A 13,917-nucleotide genomic window follows, 5' to 3' on the forward strand; every position below is an offset into this window, starting at 1 on the left:
GGGATCCAGCTTTTCCTGGTGCCAAGAGCGGAGAGGCACAGACTTCAAAGCAAGCAGCCTGACAAGCTGCCAATACTAACAAAGCGCTTCACTTCATTTCTACTGTAAGACCCCGTTCCCACTGAGCAAAAGTAGCGGAATTCCGTGACGGAATTGTCCACCGCGGAATGCCGTTAGCCTCCCGCTCATAATGGGAGACTCCCATTATGAGCGGGAGGCTAACAGCATTCCGCGGCGGACAATTCCTTTGCGGAATTCCGCTACTTTTGCTCAGTGGGAACGGAGCCTAAAAGCACTCATCCCTAATAATGATGATTATATATGGACTTGATTATCAAAATACGACCATATTTTTGCCTCAAAAACGTTGCCTTAAAGGGGTTGTCCAGTGAAAATCTTTTTCTTTCAAATCAACTGATATCAGAAAGTTATATAGATTTGTAATTTACTTCTATTAAAAAATCTCAAGTCTTCCCATACTTATCAGCTACTTTATGTCATGCAGGAAATGTTGCTTTAGTTTCAGTCTGACTCTGCTGACATCTCTGGCCGAGACAGGAACTGTCCAGAGCAGGAGAGGTTTTCTACGAGGATTCATAGAAAACAGAGACAGACTTCCTGTCTCGGCCAGAGATGGCAGCAGAGAGCACAGTGTCAGACAAAATAAAACATTTCCTGCATGACATATATATAGGAGCTAGAAAGTATGGGAAGACTTTAGATTTTTTAATAGAAGTAAATTACAAATCTACATAAATTTTTGACATCAGTTGATTTGAAAGAAAAAGATTTTCGCTGGACAACCCCTTTAATTTTGCAAGTGACAGTTGACAAAACAAGAAACTGGTTACTGTGGGCAACAACTAGGAACAAGTGAGCACAACTTACTGAACATGATCACTACTGTATATAGTGTCATCTGCATGCACTGTGCACCACAACTTCAAAGCAGAAGCTGCTGTGTGGATATTTCTACCAGTGGCCACCACTTACCTAGCACAAAGGTAACTGGGATTTGTTCTGCATATCTGTCACAGTAAAGTGATAGTTTTTCAAAATAACGTTTTTGAGACTCTGAAAGAAAAAATCTAGAGGAAAAAGTAAGAAAATAGTACAACTGAAGTCTGATATTTTGGTAATTTGTGCATATTATGTAAAGAAATGTACATAAAAGTATACAAGGACACAAAACTCATTGTTCACAAAGGTATCAGTTTGTCTGCCAAAATCACAAAAAAACCCCATAAAAGCAACATGCAAAAAAAGCTTATTTTACTAGAGGCAGCAGTGTGATGTTATCATGGATCACATACCAATACGTGGCCTAGTGAATATACAGGACATGCACACAAACATAGCTACAAACTGACAAAGATACATGCATGTGTATAACTACCCTGTTTCCCGAATATAAGACTTCCCCTGAAAATAAGGCCTAGTAGATGTTTTGCTGGATTGATAAATATAAGGCCTCCCCCGAAAGTAAGACCTAGCAAAGTTTTGTTTGGAAGCATGCCCGAAAAACAGAACACCAGTGCATGCAGCTGTGATTCTTTTTAGCCGTTGTCCCCTACCTTCACCGTCCTTTGCAGAGCAGCTGCATGCAGGACATGAAGACCGTCACTTGCGCAGTCGTCACTTGTAAATGTGCCAGCAAGGCATCAAGAGGCCCGTTACCTGCCGCCATCCCCATTGTTCCCTACCACCAAATGAAGAGCTGCACACAGTCTGCCATTATCCCGTCGCCTGCCACCATGCTGTCCCTGCTGTGCTGTACGAGTGTGCCTTGGTGGCTAGAAGCCGCCATAATGTACGCTCTGTTTCTGCTGTGCATGTGGCATGTGAATTCTTATTCATGGAAAAATAAGACATTCTCTGAAAATAATACCTAACGCATCTTTGGTAGCAACAAATATTATAAGACATGCCATAGTCATGCCATAACATTTACTGCAGGTAGGTTTGTTTTTTAAATAAGGTTGGAAGCTACTAACTGATAATTTTTCTCACTCGGCGCTCGTTTACACGGCTTGATAATCATGCAGTAAGGGCTGCACAGACATCATTAGCAATGTCTGTGCAGCCCTTTTCTAAAAAAAGTTTAAAATAATAAAGTTAAGACTTACCTCTTTAAAATAATAAAGTTTAGACTTCCCCGGTGTTCTGCTTTCTTTCTTCTTCTGTCACTTCAGAGCCGGTCTCTAAAGTGAAAGGCCGCACAGCCAATCACTGACTGTGGCAGATCAGTCTTGGCCTGTGATTGGCTGAGCGGCTTATCACTTCAGAGACCTGCTCTGAAGTTCCACTGGCGGCTGTGGAAAGCAGACAGAAGTGAGAAGAACACCAGAAACTGGAAAGGTATGTATAAACTTAATTATTTTTTTACTCACTCATCAGCCATATGCAGCGCATCACTATTACACGTAGTACACCTGGCGGCCAACGATTTTTAGGTTGGAATAATAAACAACGATCAGGCTGATCCTTGTCTCTATTACACAAAGCGATAATCTGCGAATTGGCCTGATGTTGCAGATTATCACTCTCATTGCTGTAAACTTGTCTCAGTGTCAACAAACCTCTTATATTAGTATAGTAAAGTATTAGTATGAGTAAGCAGGTGTTACGATCTTATTTAAAGAGTCCCTGTCATAAGAAACTTTTGACATGTCACATAGACAGGGTCAGGATCTGCGTGTTCAGACTTCCATGATCTGTAAATACAGAAGTGTGTGGTTAAGAGCTCCCTGGCTTCCTATAAACTGTGCCTTACTGTACGAGACAAACTTTATTATAGGTCTATTGACCTTGTCTCATGTAGCAAGGAAATGTAGCCAGTCAGGAAGTAAAGCAGATAACTTCTAGAGATTGGTGGGGGTCTGAACATCTCTGCGACATGTCAAAGGTTGGTTTTTTTTTGAATGACAGGGACATTTTAAGATTTTTATAAACTAGCTATTAAAGGAGTACCTTTATTCTAATAGCCATGCAAGTTTTTTGCAACATTTAACCTTCATTATACTACATCTCTAGAAAAGATAACTATTTCACATCTCTTTTCAGCATTATAATGATTTATTTCCTCTTCATAGATTTTCTTATAGAGTTTAGAAATATTAATATTAATATAAAATAAAATAAAAAATCACCCCTTGTGAGTCACTGGATATAAGTCACTGTCATCATTGTACAGTTATGGCTTGATTACAGCAGGTGGCCAGCAATTACAATCGGTGGCAGTAGTTTCTGCTGTTTTACTGCCACTGTGTGAGTTAGGGTATGTTCACACTGAATAAAACAGGCGGAATCCCGCCTGTCTCAGTGTGCCATAGCCCGTCTATGGGAGAGCGTGCGCTCCTCCCCAGTCGCTGCTCTCCGCTCAACGAAGTGACATGTCATTGTAACATGTGTAAGTGACATTGCATTGTAACTTGTGAAAGCCTGTTGCTGAGACCAAATCCTGAGGTAGACTGTTCCACAGGTTTTAGGTTCTCATGGTAAAGAAGGCCTGTTGCCTCCAGAGACTGAACATTTTTTTCTCCAGGTAGAGGTATTTAAATATGTTGATTATTTCCCCACTTAAAAGACTAAACACACATAATTATTTTAATCTGTCTGTATAAGGTGCATAGGGCTCTCCTGACCGACCACCGACAGAATGTGGAGATAGGGGTTGGTGTGATGGAAAATCACAGTCCCGATAGAAAACACAAGAATGCTAGGCCGCTAGCATTCTTGGGGAGGAATGCTAGGCCATTCCTCTGTATGGGGAGAATGGAGGGTGGATGGTAGAGATGTCAGTTTTGGAAGGTGTATGGTCTCCGATACCTGCAGCTGACTGACATTGCATGCTGTTCTGTAGTCTATTATCTACAAGTGCACCTAAATGTTTTTCTACCAGTGACTCTCCTAGTTTTTCCTCCTCTAGGACATATGATACATGGAGGTTATTAAGACCCAAATAAATAACTTCTCCTCTACTATTTGTTGGATTACATACAGACCTGCATCCATAACTAGATTGATTTTCCTGTGCTGCTGGTATTTTAAAAGTGTTGAACCTTGGGGAACACCAATTATAATCACCAATTATAATCACCAATTATAATAATTTAAAGGAAAATTTTGGCCAAAATGTACTTTGTAATGTTCCACGGGCTGCTGGCACTCGTGATGCGGATGAGGGGAGTTTGGGGGTCTTTGGGGGGGGGGGAGGAGCGCAGTCGCACCACAAATGCCAGCAGCCCCATCCTATGTGCCATGGACGGGGTTGCTGACACTTGTGATGTGGAGATGTGGATGGGGCAACCAGGGGAGGGGAGAGTTTGAGGGTCCTGGGGGGGGGCTACACTACAGCGCCCCTCTCAGATTGGGGAGGGGGGCACAGTAGCTGAAGTTTGTGAATAAAGTTCAAGGAAGCAGATACAATGTAATTTCTCCATATACTGCGCCCCCCCGCTGGACACTTTGTATGAATTTGTGATGTCACAGTTCTTTAGAGAATCTAAAGCCTGCCTGATCTACTAAATTGAGGGAAATTGCACAATATGTGCATTTCCCATAATTATTGTACATTAGGAATTTATCTAGCTTTCCTTATGTTATAACATGTTACAAAAAATGCATGAGTTCTCTTTTAATGTAGGTATCATTGACCACCAGTGACAGGCTACTAAACTAAATTTTACTGTTAAAACCTAAACTAAACCAGTCTATACCTGAAGTTCTGCCCTTAATCCAGGGAAATTTTTAAAATTAAATGTTTTGCCCTCCCTACATGTCTTCTGTTTTCTATACTTTAAGTCAAAAGTCACTATATTGTGATCACTGTTGCCAAGGTTGTCATGGACAGTGACATCCCCAACTTCCTCTGCGTTAGAAATGTGTTGACTCCTTCACAAATTGGCCAATAAAATTATCCTGCTGAAGTTTTAATCAAAACCTCAAATCCGAACCTCAAATCTATATCTGTACAGTGAAATCTCTTATTATCACCGGGCTCCATGATCTCTGGTGCTGGGTACGTCATGACCCGGCTGATGAACTGGCCCGCTCAGCCAGTTGGTGATGCTGCTCCAGTCACTGATTGGCTGAGCAGACTATCCATCAGCTGGCACAGGCATTTTCTCTCTAGCTCTAACATCATCGCAACTCGGGGGAAAATGCCTTCAAGTGGGGGTCCTCAGGGCCGGTCCCGCTGCTCACTGTGGGCACGAGCAAAGGTAAGTTAGAGCTCCTTATTACATTCCCATCTGCCGTTTTTTTGAAAATGGCCAGACTTTCCCTTTAAATCGTTCACACTCACTTTCATATAATTTCTAACATAGAGACATACTGTACTCCTCTCTTCCTACTCACCTTGTCCCTACATCAATGTGTTCCTCTATAACTAAGGTCTCAAGCTTCCCAATTATGCATTTCTGGATAATTTATAAACATTTGTTTATAGTGTTTTACCCTTGCTTTTTTTGGATCGTAGCAACCCTACTGAATGATTGTCTTGCTATTTTTTTCCAATTGAAATTTTTATTAAGAATTTTTCATATAAGAAAGACAAGTAGACAAGAGGAAAATTTTCAAGGAACAAACCAGAGTGTACATTCGACAACTTCGACCGAAAGGGCCATGGCACGGGAATAATAGTGCAAAAGTATTACAGTAACATCAACATCCAAAATAGTGAATGACAAGCAACTCAAAATCCGGCCCAACGTGGGGGTTTCATAAACTTGGATATTTAAACAGAGGCCAACACCGAGGGGCCTGTCGGCCGACCCACACGAACATAAGAGCATATTGCACAAAACAGTAGCTAAAAACAAAACCATGAGTAAGGAGTAAGAAGGGGGTAGAAATAGAAAGGGTAGGTAGCCAGAGAAGGGGAGGGGGGGGGGGGGGGAAGGTGTGTGATCCACGCCTGAGGAGTAAGCAGTGAGTGAACCGCCGGCTTCCCGGATGCCCCACAACCTTGGTACCAGCGACAGGGTATGCCTAGAGGCCTACCCGCGACTGAGCGACCTGCTCTAAGGTTGCCCCAGCGCGGCTGACCTATATCTGGGGGAGGCAAGAAAATCCAGCCACGCCGCCCAGGTGGATGTATAGGCAGAGATTTCTTTTGGTGCGGAGGCAAGGAGGTCCTCCATGTGTTGAATGTGTGTGATCTCTTTGAACCACCCCTCCAGTGACGGGACATCCGTGGATCTCCAGTGCCTGGGGATCACGGTCTTGGCTGCCTGTAGTAAATGTCGTGCAAGGGACTTTTTGTATTTTTGTTGGGCCATGGGGAACATGAATAGTAGTACGGATTCAGGAGTGTTGGGAATGTGGACGCCCGTTATTTCAGAGATAATTTGCAGTATCGTCTTCCAGTAAGGCTGGAGACGGGCGCACCCCCACCATATATGGGACATGGTGCCCTGTGCGTCACCACATCTCCAGCACTCGTCCGAAACCGAAGGAAACCACTTATGTAGGACCACGGGGACCCTGTACCACCTTGATGTGATTTTATAGCACGTTTCCTGTGCTTTTGTGGCGATAGTCGCCTTGTGGGTGAGAAAAAAACATCTGGCCCATTGCTCCTCAGTAAAGTGTTTACCCAGTTCCGCTTCCCACTTATCGCAGAACGGGGGTGGAGCTTTGTATCTCCCAGATATCAGCTGTCCGTATATGGCCGAGATTGAGTGTGTCGGGGGTAGGTGGACATGCATAACCGCTCAAATTCTGTGAGGGGGCGAGATAACTGTTTCCCCCTAGACACCATAGAGTGGAAGTGTTTAAGTTGCAAGTAGGCAAAGGGAGCTCTTGCGACCGGGGTATCCTCTGAGAGGATAGAGGAGAGAGGTTTAAGGGAATCTTTGTCCAGGACATGGACAAAGCGCAGAGGGGTAGATTTGGAGAAGCCCAAAAAAGGGGAAGGGGAAGTCCCGGGGGGGAACTCAGGATGGTCAGTTATCGGCAGGAGGGGGCCTAACGGGTCAATCAGGGAGGGAGTCGGCCGCCCGGCATGGAGACTAGCCAGGGTATGGCGGGTGGAGAAAGACATAACATGAGAGTCTGCTAGGGAGGGGGACCACGTCCACGGGAGAGTTGCTAAGGACTTGGAGGAAAGTGACTGAGCCAGACGGACCCACAGCTTGTTTTTCTCGTTATGGATCATATCCAGGACTCTTGTATGTATACAGGCAAGGTAGTATAGGCGACAGTCCGGGAGTCCCGCGCCACCCAAGAGCTTGGGTCTGGTCAGAGTCAGTCTGCCAAGACGAGGACTTCGGGAGGCCCAGACAAAGGACCCGAAGCACCGTTGGAGCTGATTGAAGAATGAGGTAGCTATAAAAATCGGTACGGTCTGTAATAAGTATAGGAGTCGGGGAAGTAGGGTCATCTTAACAATACTGACTCTCCCAAACCAAGAGAATTCTGGACGATCCCATTGCTCCAAGTCCTTGCGGAATCGTGTGAGAAGGGGAGTGAAATTGGCCGAGAACAAAAGTGTGAGGTCGGGGGGAAGTTTTATACCCAGATAGGTGATCCCAGCAGGGGGCCACATAAAAGGGAAGGAGGCTTGAAGGGTAGACTTAAGATGGGCGGGCAAGGAAACACCAAGGGCCTCTGACTTGGACAGGTTGAGTTTGAAATTTGACCACTCCCCAAACGCCGACCATCGGGCCATCAGGGAGGGAAGAGAGGTCACAGGATCAGTGATATACACCAAGAGGTCATCGGCAAAAGCCGAGCATTTATATTCCCTGCCCTCAACCGTGACGCCATGAATGTTCGGATCTGCCCTGATAGAGGCCATCAAGTGCTCCATTACCAGCACATACAAAAGTGGGGAGAGCGGGCAACCTTGTCGGGTGCCATTGTGTATGGGGAAAGGGTCAGAAAGCGTGCCGTTGATTTTTAGTTGGGCTTTTGGGGTGCAGTAAAGTGCCATGATTTTAGAGGTAAGGACAGGGCCTAGGCCCACATGGTGAAGGGTCTGTGCCAGGGAGGGCCAGGAGATCCGATCAAATGCCTTCTCGGCGTCCAGCGACAAAATCATCAGCGGGACGTTCCGAGACTTGGCGAGGTGCATGATGTCGATCGTCTTGATGGTATTGTCCCTGGCTTCCCTCCCCGGCACAAACCCCACCTGGTCCGGATGGATTAAAGCGGGTAGTAAGGTATTGAGACGGTTGGCTATTAGTTTGGAATAGATCTTTAAATCAACATTCAGAAGGGAGATAGGACGATAACTGCTACAGAGCTGGGGGTCTTTCCCGGGTTTAGGAATAACAACAATATGGGCTAAGGTGGAATAGGTTGGGAAGGGGGAGTCAGGGGAAATGGAATTAAACGCAGATAATAGGAGAGGGGATAGCAGAGTCTGAAGTTCCTTGTAAAAGCGGTGTAACCATCCGGTCCGGGGCTTTTACCACTAGGCAGGTCATCGATAACGGAGCTCAGCTCCAGGGGGGAAAACGGTTCCTCCAGGGAGGCGAGGGTCTCATTCGGGAGGGGTGGGAAGGGGGAGGGTGGAGGGGTAGAGGAGACCGGGGGGGGGGGGGGGTAGATGATAAAGGTCGGAATAAAATGAGTGGAACTGTGAGGTTATGTCTCGGGTCGTGTACACTGCTGGGCCGGAGCGGGGTTTAATGCTGGGTATGTGTGATTGGGTTATTCGAGCCCTCAACGCCCGGGCCAACATCCGCCCACTCTTGTTTCCGTACTCATAGAAACGGCTCCTACAAACCTGGAGAGCACGACCCCAGGACACCTCCAGTAATCGCTGTACTTCTAGTCTGGCTGCTTGCAAGTCCCGGAGCACGGAAACAGAGAATGCACCTTTGTGAGCCATTTCAAGCGTGGTAACCTTATGAAGAGCTCGCTTCCCACTTAACATATGGGGCTGTAGAGTCATTGGCGTGGTCTTGGAGAAAGCCCTCAATCGTCTTCTTCAGATCAGAGAGACAGGCAACGTCGGTGAGTAGAGACTCGTTCAATCTCCAAGACCAGGCCGATCTTGTGAGGTTGGGCAGAAGTAAAGAGCAAAAGACCGGGGCGTGGTCCGACCAAAGGATATTCTCCACCGAGGAGGACGATAGCCAGGACAGGGCGCTATGTTGTATCATGATGTAATCCAGGCGGCTGTAGGTGCCATGCGGGGCTGAATAAAAGCTATAGTCCCGGTCAGCGGGATGAAGCAGTCGCCAAGCATCACTGAGCTGGAGCTGCTGGAATGCCCTCTTGACCCGTTTGATAGAGGAGTAAGAGAGGCCGGAGTGACCAGAGGAATTATCCATAGTTGGGTCTAGAGTCAGATTCAAGTCCCCGCATAGCAGCACAGTCCCCCGGATCAGGGGGAGCGCCAAATCAACCAGGCCCACCAATGTCTTGCTATTTTAACATAATCTTGCCTTATGGGAAAAGGTTCTTAATAAAATATCTACAAAACAGTATTATTGGATAATGCTATAGATTTGCATGTTTTTCTGATTGCGAAATGACTAGATCTACAAAGAGAGTTGAAGAGGAAGTTGTTAAAACTTGTATAGCATTGATCTAATGGTCTAAAAAAAAAAGAAAATCCTTCCAACACTTAGGTGTTAATCAGACTAGATCAACAGGTAGCCAATTAGTTTTATAAATTTATACCACAATTAAGCAGCCACCTCTTCTTCTCCATGTAATATTAGACAGTGTCATAGCATTGTGTACTATAGTGCATAGTGTACCACTACATGTAAGTTACACTCATAAACTAGATGATGGGTACTATGTCACACAAAGCCAGTAAGACAGGTCATGTGAAGAAGTTTAGGAATGGCTGACACATGACTGCCACTAATAAGCAAGAACTGCACCAGTCAGGATAACTGACATAGCTTGGGAATGCCTCTGGGTCAGCATGAAACCCTATAGAGGATAAGAGTACAAGCTGAATCATGCTTTCTTGTTGTGAAGGAATATTACCAAGCAGTTGAGTACTTTGCCAGGCCTTAAAGATGGAAAATCTCTACCTATTCGTACCTGTTGATATAGTGCTATGTATAGCTGGGTTCACCTGTTTGGGCTGTGTGCTGCATTAATTGTGCAATAAAACTACACGTGGATCACAGCAAATTACCTCTGGTTTGGACATGATTTTTATATGGTTAACCTGAAATTGTGGCAATTTGTGGTAAACCATGTGCAATTTTGATGCATCACTCCAGGCCACGCTACATACTAAATGGCCTTATTTTGGCAAATAACATTCCATAAAGCTTCTTAACCAAATGCTTGTTTCATGGGCTTTAGATTTTGCTCTAGCCCTAAAAAAGAAAACTAACCAAATGCAAAAAAAAACAACAAAAAAACTGATGATTTTTGTGGTTCAGAATGAAAAAAAAAACAAGCATCAAGAAATTCACTTGAAAACAAAAATTCATTTATGTTACCAGTTAAAACAGATGGAAGAGCAGAGAGTTTGGTATATGTTCACATGTTGCAGAAAATCAGCAGCAGAACCCTTACATTTAGATTTCTATCAGATTGGCCAGCAGACTTACACATGTTTCAGCCCCATTGTATTTGTATGGTTTTTCCATGTGCAACCTGCAAATATGATAAACCCGTCATGGAATTTGCAGCATGTTCATTACTTTGTGGTGATTTGTTTAGAGCATGTAAATGGATTCAAGGACATAACTAGATATGGCTGGGCCCCATTTTTGATTGCCCCCCCCCCCCACCGACTGCCCCTAAGCCGTCAAGTGTAGTCTTAAGTGCATAACTACAAGTGCTCGTCAGTTCTTGCAGTTGAAGGGACATTTGCGGCACCGCTCGGCCCCTGGGTTTAGCAAATTATGAGGCTCAGGGGGCCCAGTGTACTAAAAGAGCAGGCCATAGCCCCCTGATGTGGCGGGCCCCGTAGCAGCTGCTATGGTGGTAGTTATGCCCCTGAATGGATCATAAAATAGCTCATACTGCTTAGTAGTGCTAATGTCTACAAATGTGTATAATATACACTCCATGGTCTTCACTTTAACAGACACTTATGCGTGTACAGTAAATTTAAAGGGGTACTCAAACACCATTTCTTTCAACCCCAAAAAATTGTGGAAGCAGTGGGGTACGGCGGAACGCCTAGAGTGCTCTTTCCCCTCCAGTCCTTTTACCTTTTCCCACATATGGTGATATATATGCTACAAATGTTTGCATACCGCATTATTCTCCATTATGTATATTTTCATCAGCTATTTGTAAGGGATCTATGTTGTGCGTTAACTGGGGATAGCTGTGTGTTTGGGGGTACGCTTGCTTGGACACAAGCAGGGTACATGACTTTGTATTTTAAGTGATATGTTCCAATTTGTTTGTTTTTTTCCAGAAGGCTTGTCTCCTTCTATCTGCTCCCTTTTAGTATTTTGTATAGGATGATTCTCAATAAAGTTTATGTAAGTGCAGCTTATATGTGCATTTGCTGTTTGTTTGGTGACAGCTGATTTGCACTCTTATTATTGTGCCCTTCACGTCCACAATACGGCTATATACGTTCCTGCTGCAGATGCCCCATGCAGCAAGAACGTATATAAACTTTTGTGGCCATGAAGGGGATTTAATGTGTGCAGGGACATTTAAATGCAATCGGCCCCTTACACACTAGTGTTCCTGGAGCCATAGGTAATGACAGGCAACCGCGGCCACACAGCTGCCTGTCATTCCCCCTTAAATGCTGCAATGCATAGCGATCACAGCGTTTAACGAAGTCAGCGACAGGATAAGCCCCTTTTACTAACTGATCAGGACCCCCGCAGTCTTGATCACTTACACTGGGGGAGACCTCTGTCCTTTCGGCTCGGCAATCTGTGCATAGAAAACAAGTTTTTTAAATTATGGGGAAAAAAAAACTTATAAAACAAACTCCAATAAAAGTTTAAATTAACTCCTTTCCTATTTTAAAAATAAAAATTAATAAACATATTATGTATCATTTATTGTCCGATTTATATAAAATATAACAATACTGTTACCACATGGTGAACAGCTTAAAAGAAAAAAAAAATTCTAAAATTATTAAATTTCATGATAGTAACATCTCATTTTTGGGGTTTGATTATAGGTCCTCATTAACACCTTAACGACCACGGGCGTATATTTACACCCTGTGGCTGACTCAGGAAGTTCAGAGCGGGGCCGCGCAGCGACCCCGCTCTGAACCGTCACGGTCCCGGGTGCCACATGTAGCCTGGGATCGCAGCAATTAGCGGGCACGGTCCAAATGCTGTGCACACTATTTAAGGATTCAGATGCAGCTGTCAAAGTTGACAGCTGCATCTAAATCCTTTATGCAGCCTCATCCCTGGTGTCTAGTGGGGTGGATCGCCCCCCCCCCCCCGGGACGTTGTCCCGAAGGAGTGATCCACACATCCTGCTCGGGCCGGGGTCTGCGCCGTAATCAATCGAGTGCCTATCTTATTGATCTATGCTGTATAACTATACAGCATAGATCTCAAAGAGAGATCAGTGTGCATATACTAGAAGTCCCCCAGGGAAGCTTCTAGTATAAGTGTAAAATAAATAAATAAAGTGTTAGTAATAAAAAGCCCCCTCCCCTAATAAAAGTTTGAATCACCCCCTTTTCCCATGTTATAAATAAAAATCAAGAAAGAAATAAACATGTTTGGTATCGCCGTGTGCGTAATCGCCCAAATTATTAATTAATAATTAATAATAATTAATTGATTTGATTTCTGATCTCGCACGGTAAACGGCGTAAGCGTAAAAAAAATCACAAAGTGGAAAATTGTGCATTTTTGGTCGCATCAAATCCAGAAAAATTGTAATAAAAAGCGATCAAAAAGTCACATATGCGCAAACAAGGTATCGATAGAAAGAACACATCATGGCGCAGAAAATGACACCTCACACAGCCCCATAGACCAAAGGATAAAAGCGCTATAAGCATGGGAATAGAGCGATTTTAAGGAACATATATTTGTTAACAATGGTTTGAACTTTTTACAAGCCATCACATAATATAAAAGTTATACATGTTACATATCGTTGTAATCGTAATGACTTGAAAAACATATATAAAAAAATCAGTTTTACCTCAGGGCGAGCGGCTAATACACCACAAATAAACAGAATGCGTTTTTTTTTTTCAATTTCACCACACATTTATTTTTTTCTGGTTTTGCAGTGTACTTTATGAAAAAATTCAGCCCTTCATTGCGAAGTACAATTAGTGGCGCAGAAAATAGGGGCTTGGAAATTGGCTCTGTCTTTAAGGGGTTAAGTAAAGTGTTATTGCAGCTAGTTATTGCAGCTGCAATGATCATAGGAGAAAAAAAACAAACATATGTAAAAACCATTGGCAGAAAAAGTAGTATTATAAAAAACAAAGTACAATAGCAGCTGTATGAACTGTATGTGCCAGTTCACAGTAGTTGTAATTTATGTTGTCACTTAGTTCATTATGACCTAGGTTAAATTACTTATAAGGAAGTATTAATCAAATAATAGGTAGTAAAGCTGCATTTGCTAAGAGGCACTAAAAGAAACCTTCCAAATATTTATATGTTAATCTGTTTTCTTTCCCAATACTGATCTTTTTCATCATTTTTCAGGCAATGTTACTGGACCACCAACAATGAAGAGATGCTATGTTAATTATAAGTAAAAATACAAGCAAGCTCTAACACTGAACAGAGATTACATTGTTAAATTGTGAATTGTGGAAGCAATTTGCAGTGTATCATCAACTTTAATATTACCTTATAGTTTGCATACAGATGCCCAATCAATGGTATTGGAGCTCATCATAGGAGCGCCTTTCTCAAGGCTTTTTTTGTATATACAGTTGGGTCCAGAAGTATTTATACAGTGACCCAGTATTCATAGCTTTACACCATCAGGCCATGTTCACACACTGGGTCGGGTCATAGAATG

The 13,917-nt window shown here is 43.6% G+C and overlaps 1 protein-coding gene across 4 annotated transcripts in view; it reads right to left on the reverse strand.

Annotated features, from left to right (window-relative positions):
- The window catches only part of BEST3 (bestrophin 3), a 39,622-nt gene that overhangs the window by 18,102 nt on the left and 7,603 nt on the right, over nt 1-13,917 (reverse strand). For 2 of the 4 annotated variants that reach the window (XM_069975069.1, XM_069975078.1), the window contains one exon: nt 994-1,088. The exons of the other annotated variants lie outside the window; for them this stretch is intronic. In XM_069975069.1, coding sequence (XP_069831170.1) covers nt 994-1,088 — 95 coding nt within the window. The remainder of the gene's footprint in view (nt 1-993; nt 1,089-13,917) is intronic. 4 annotated transcript variants of the gene reach the window in all.

This window comes from Dendropsophus ebraccatus, chromosome 1, assembly GCF_027789765.1.
Source record: "Dendropsophus ebraccatus isolate aDenEbr1 chromosome 1, aDenEbr1.pat, whole genome shotgun sequence".
NCBI lineage: Eukaryota > Metazoa > Chordata > Amphibia > Anura > Hylidae > Dendropsophus > Dendropsophus ebraccatus.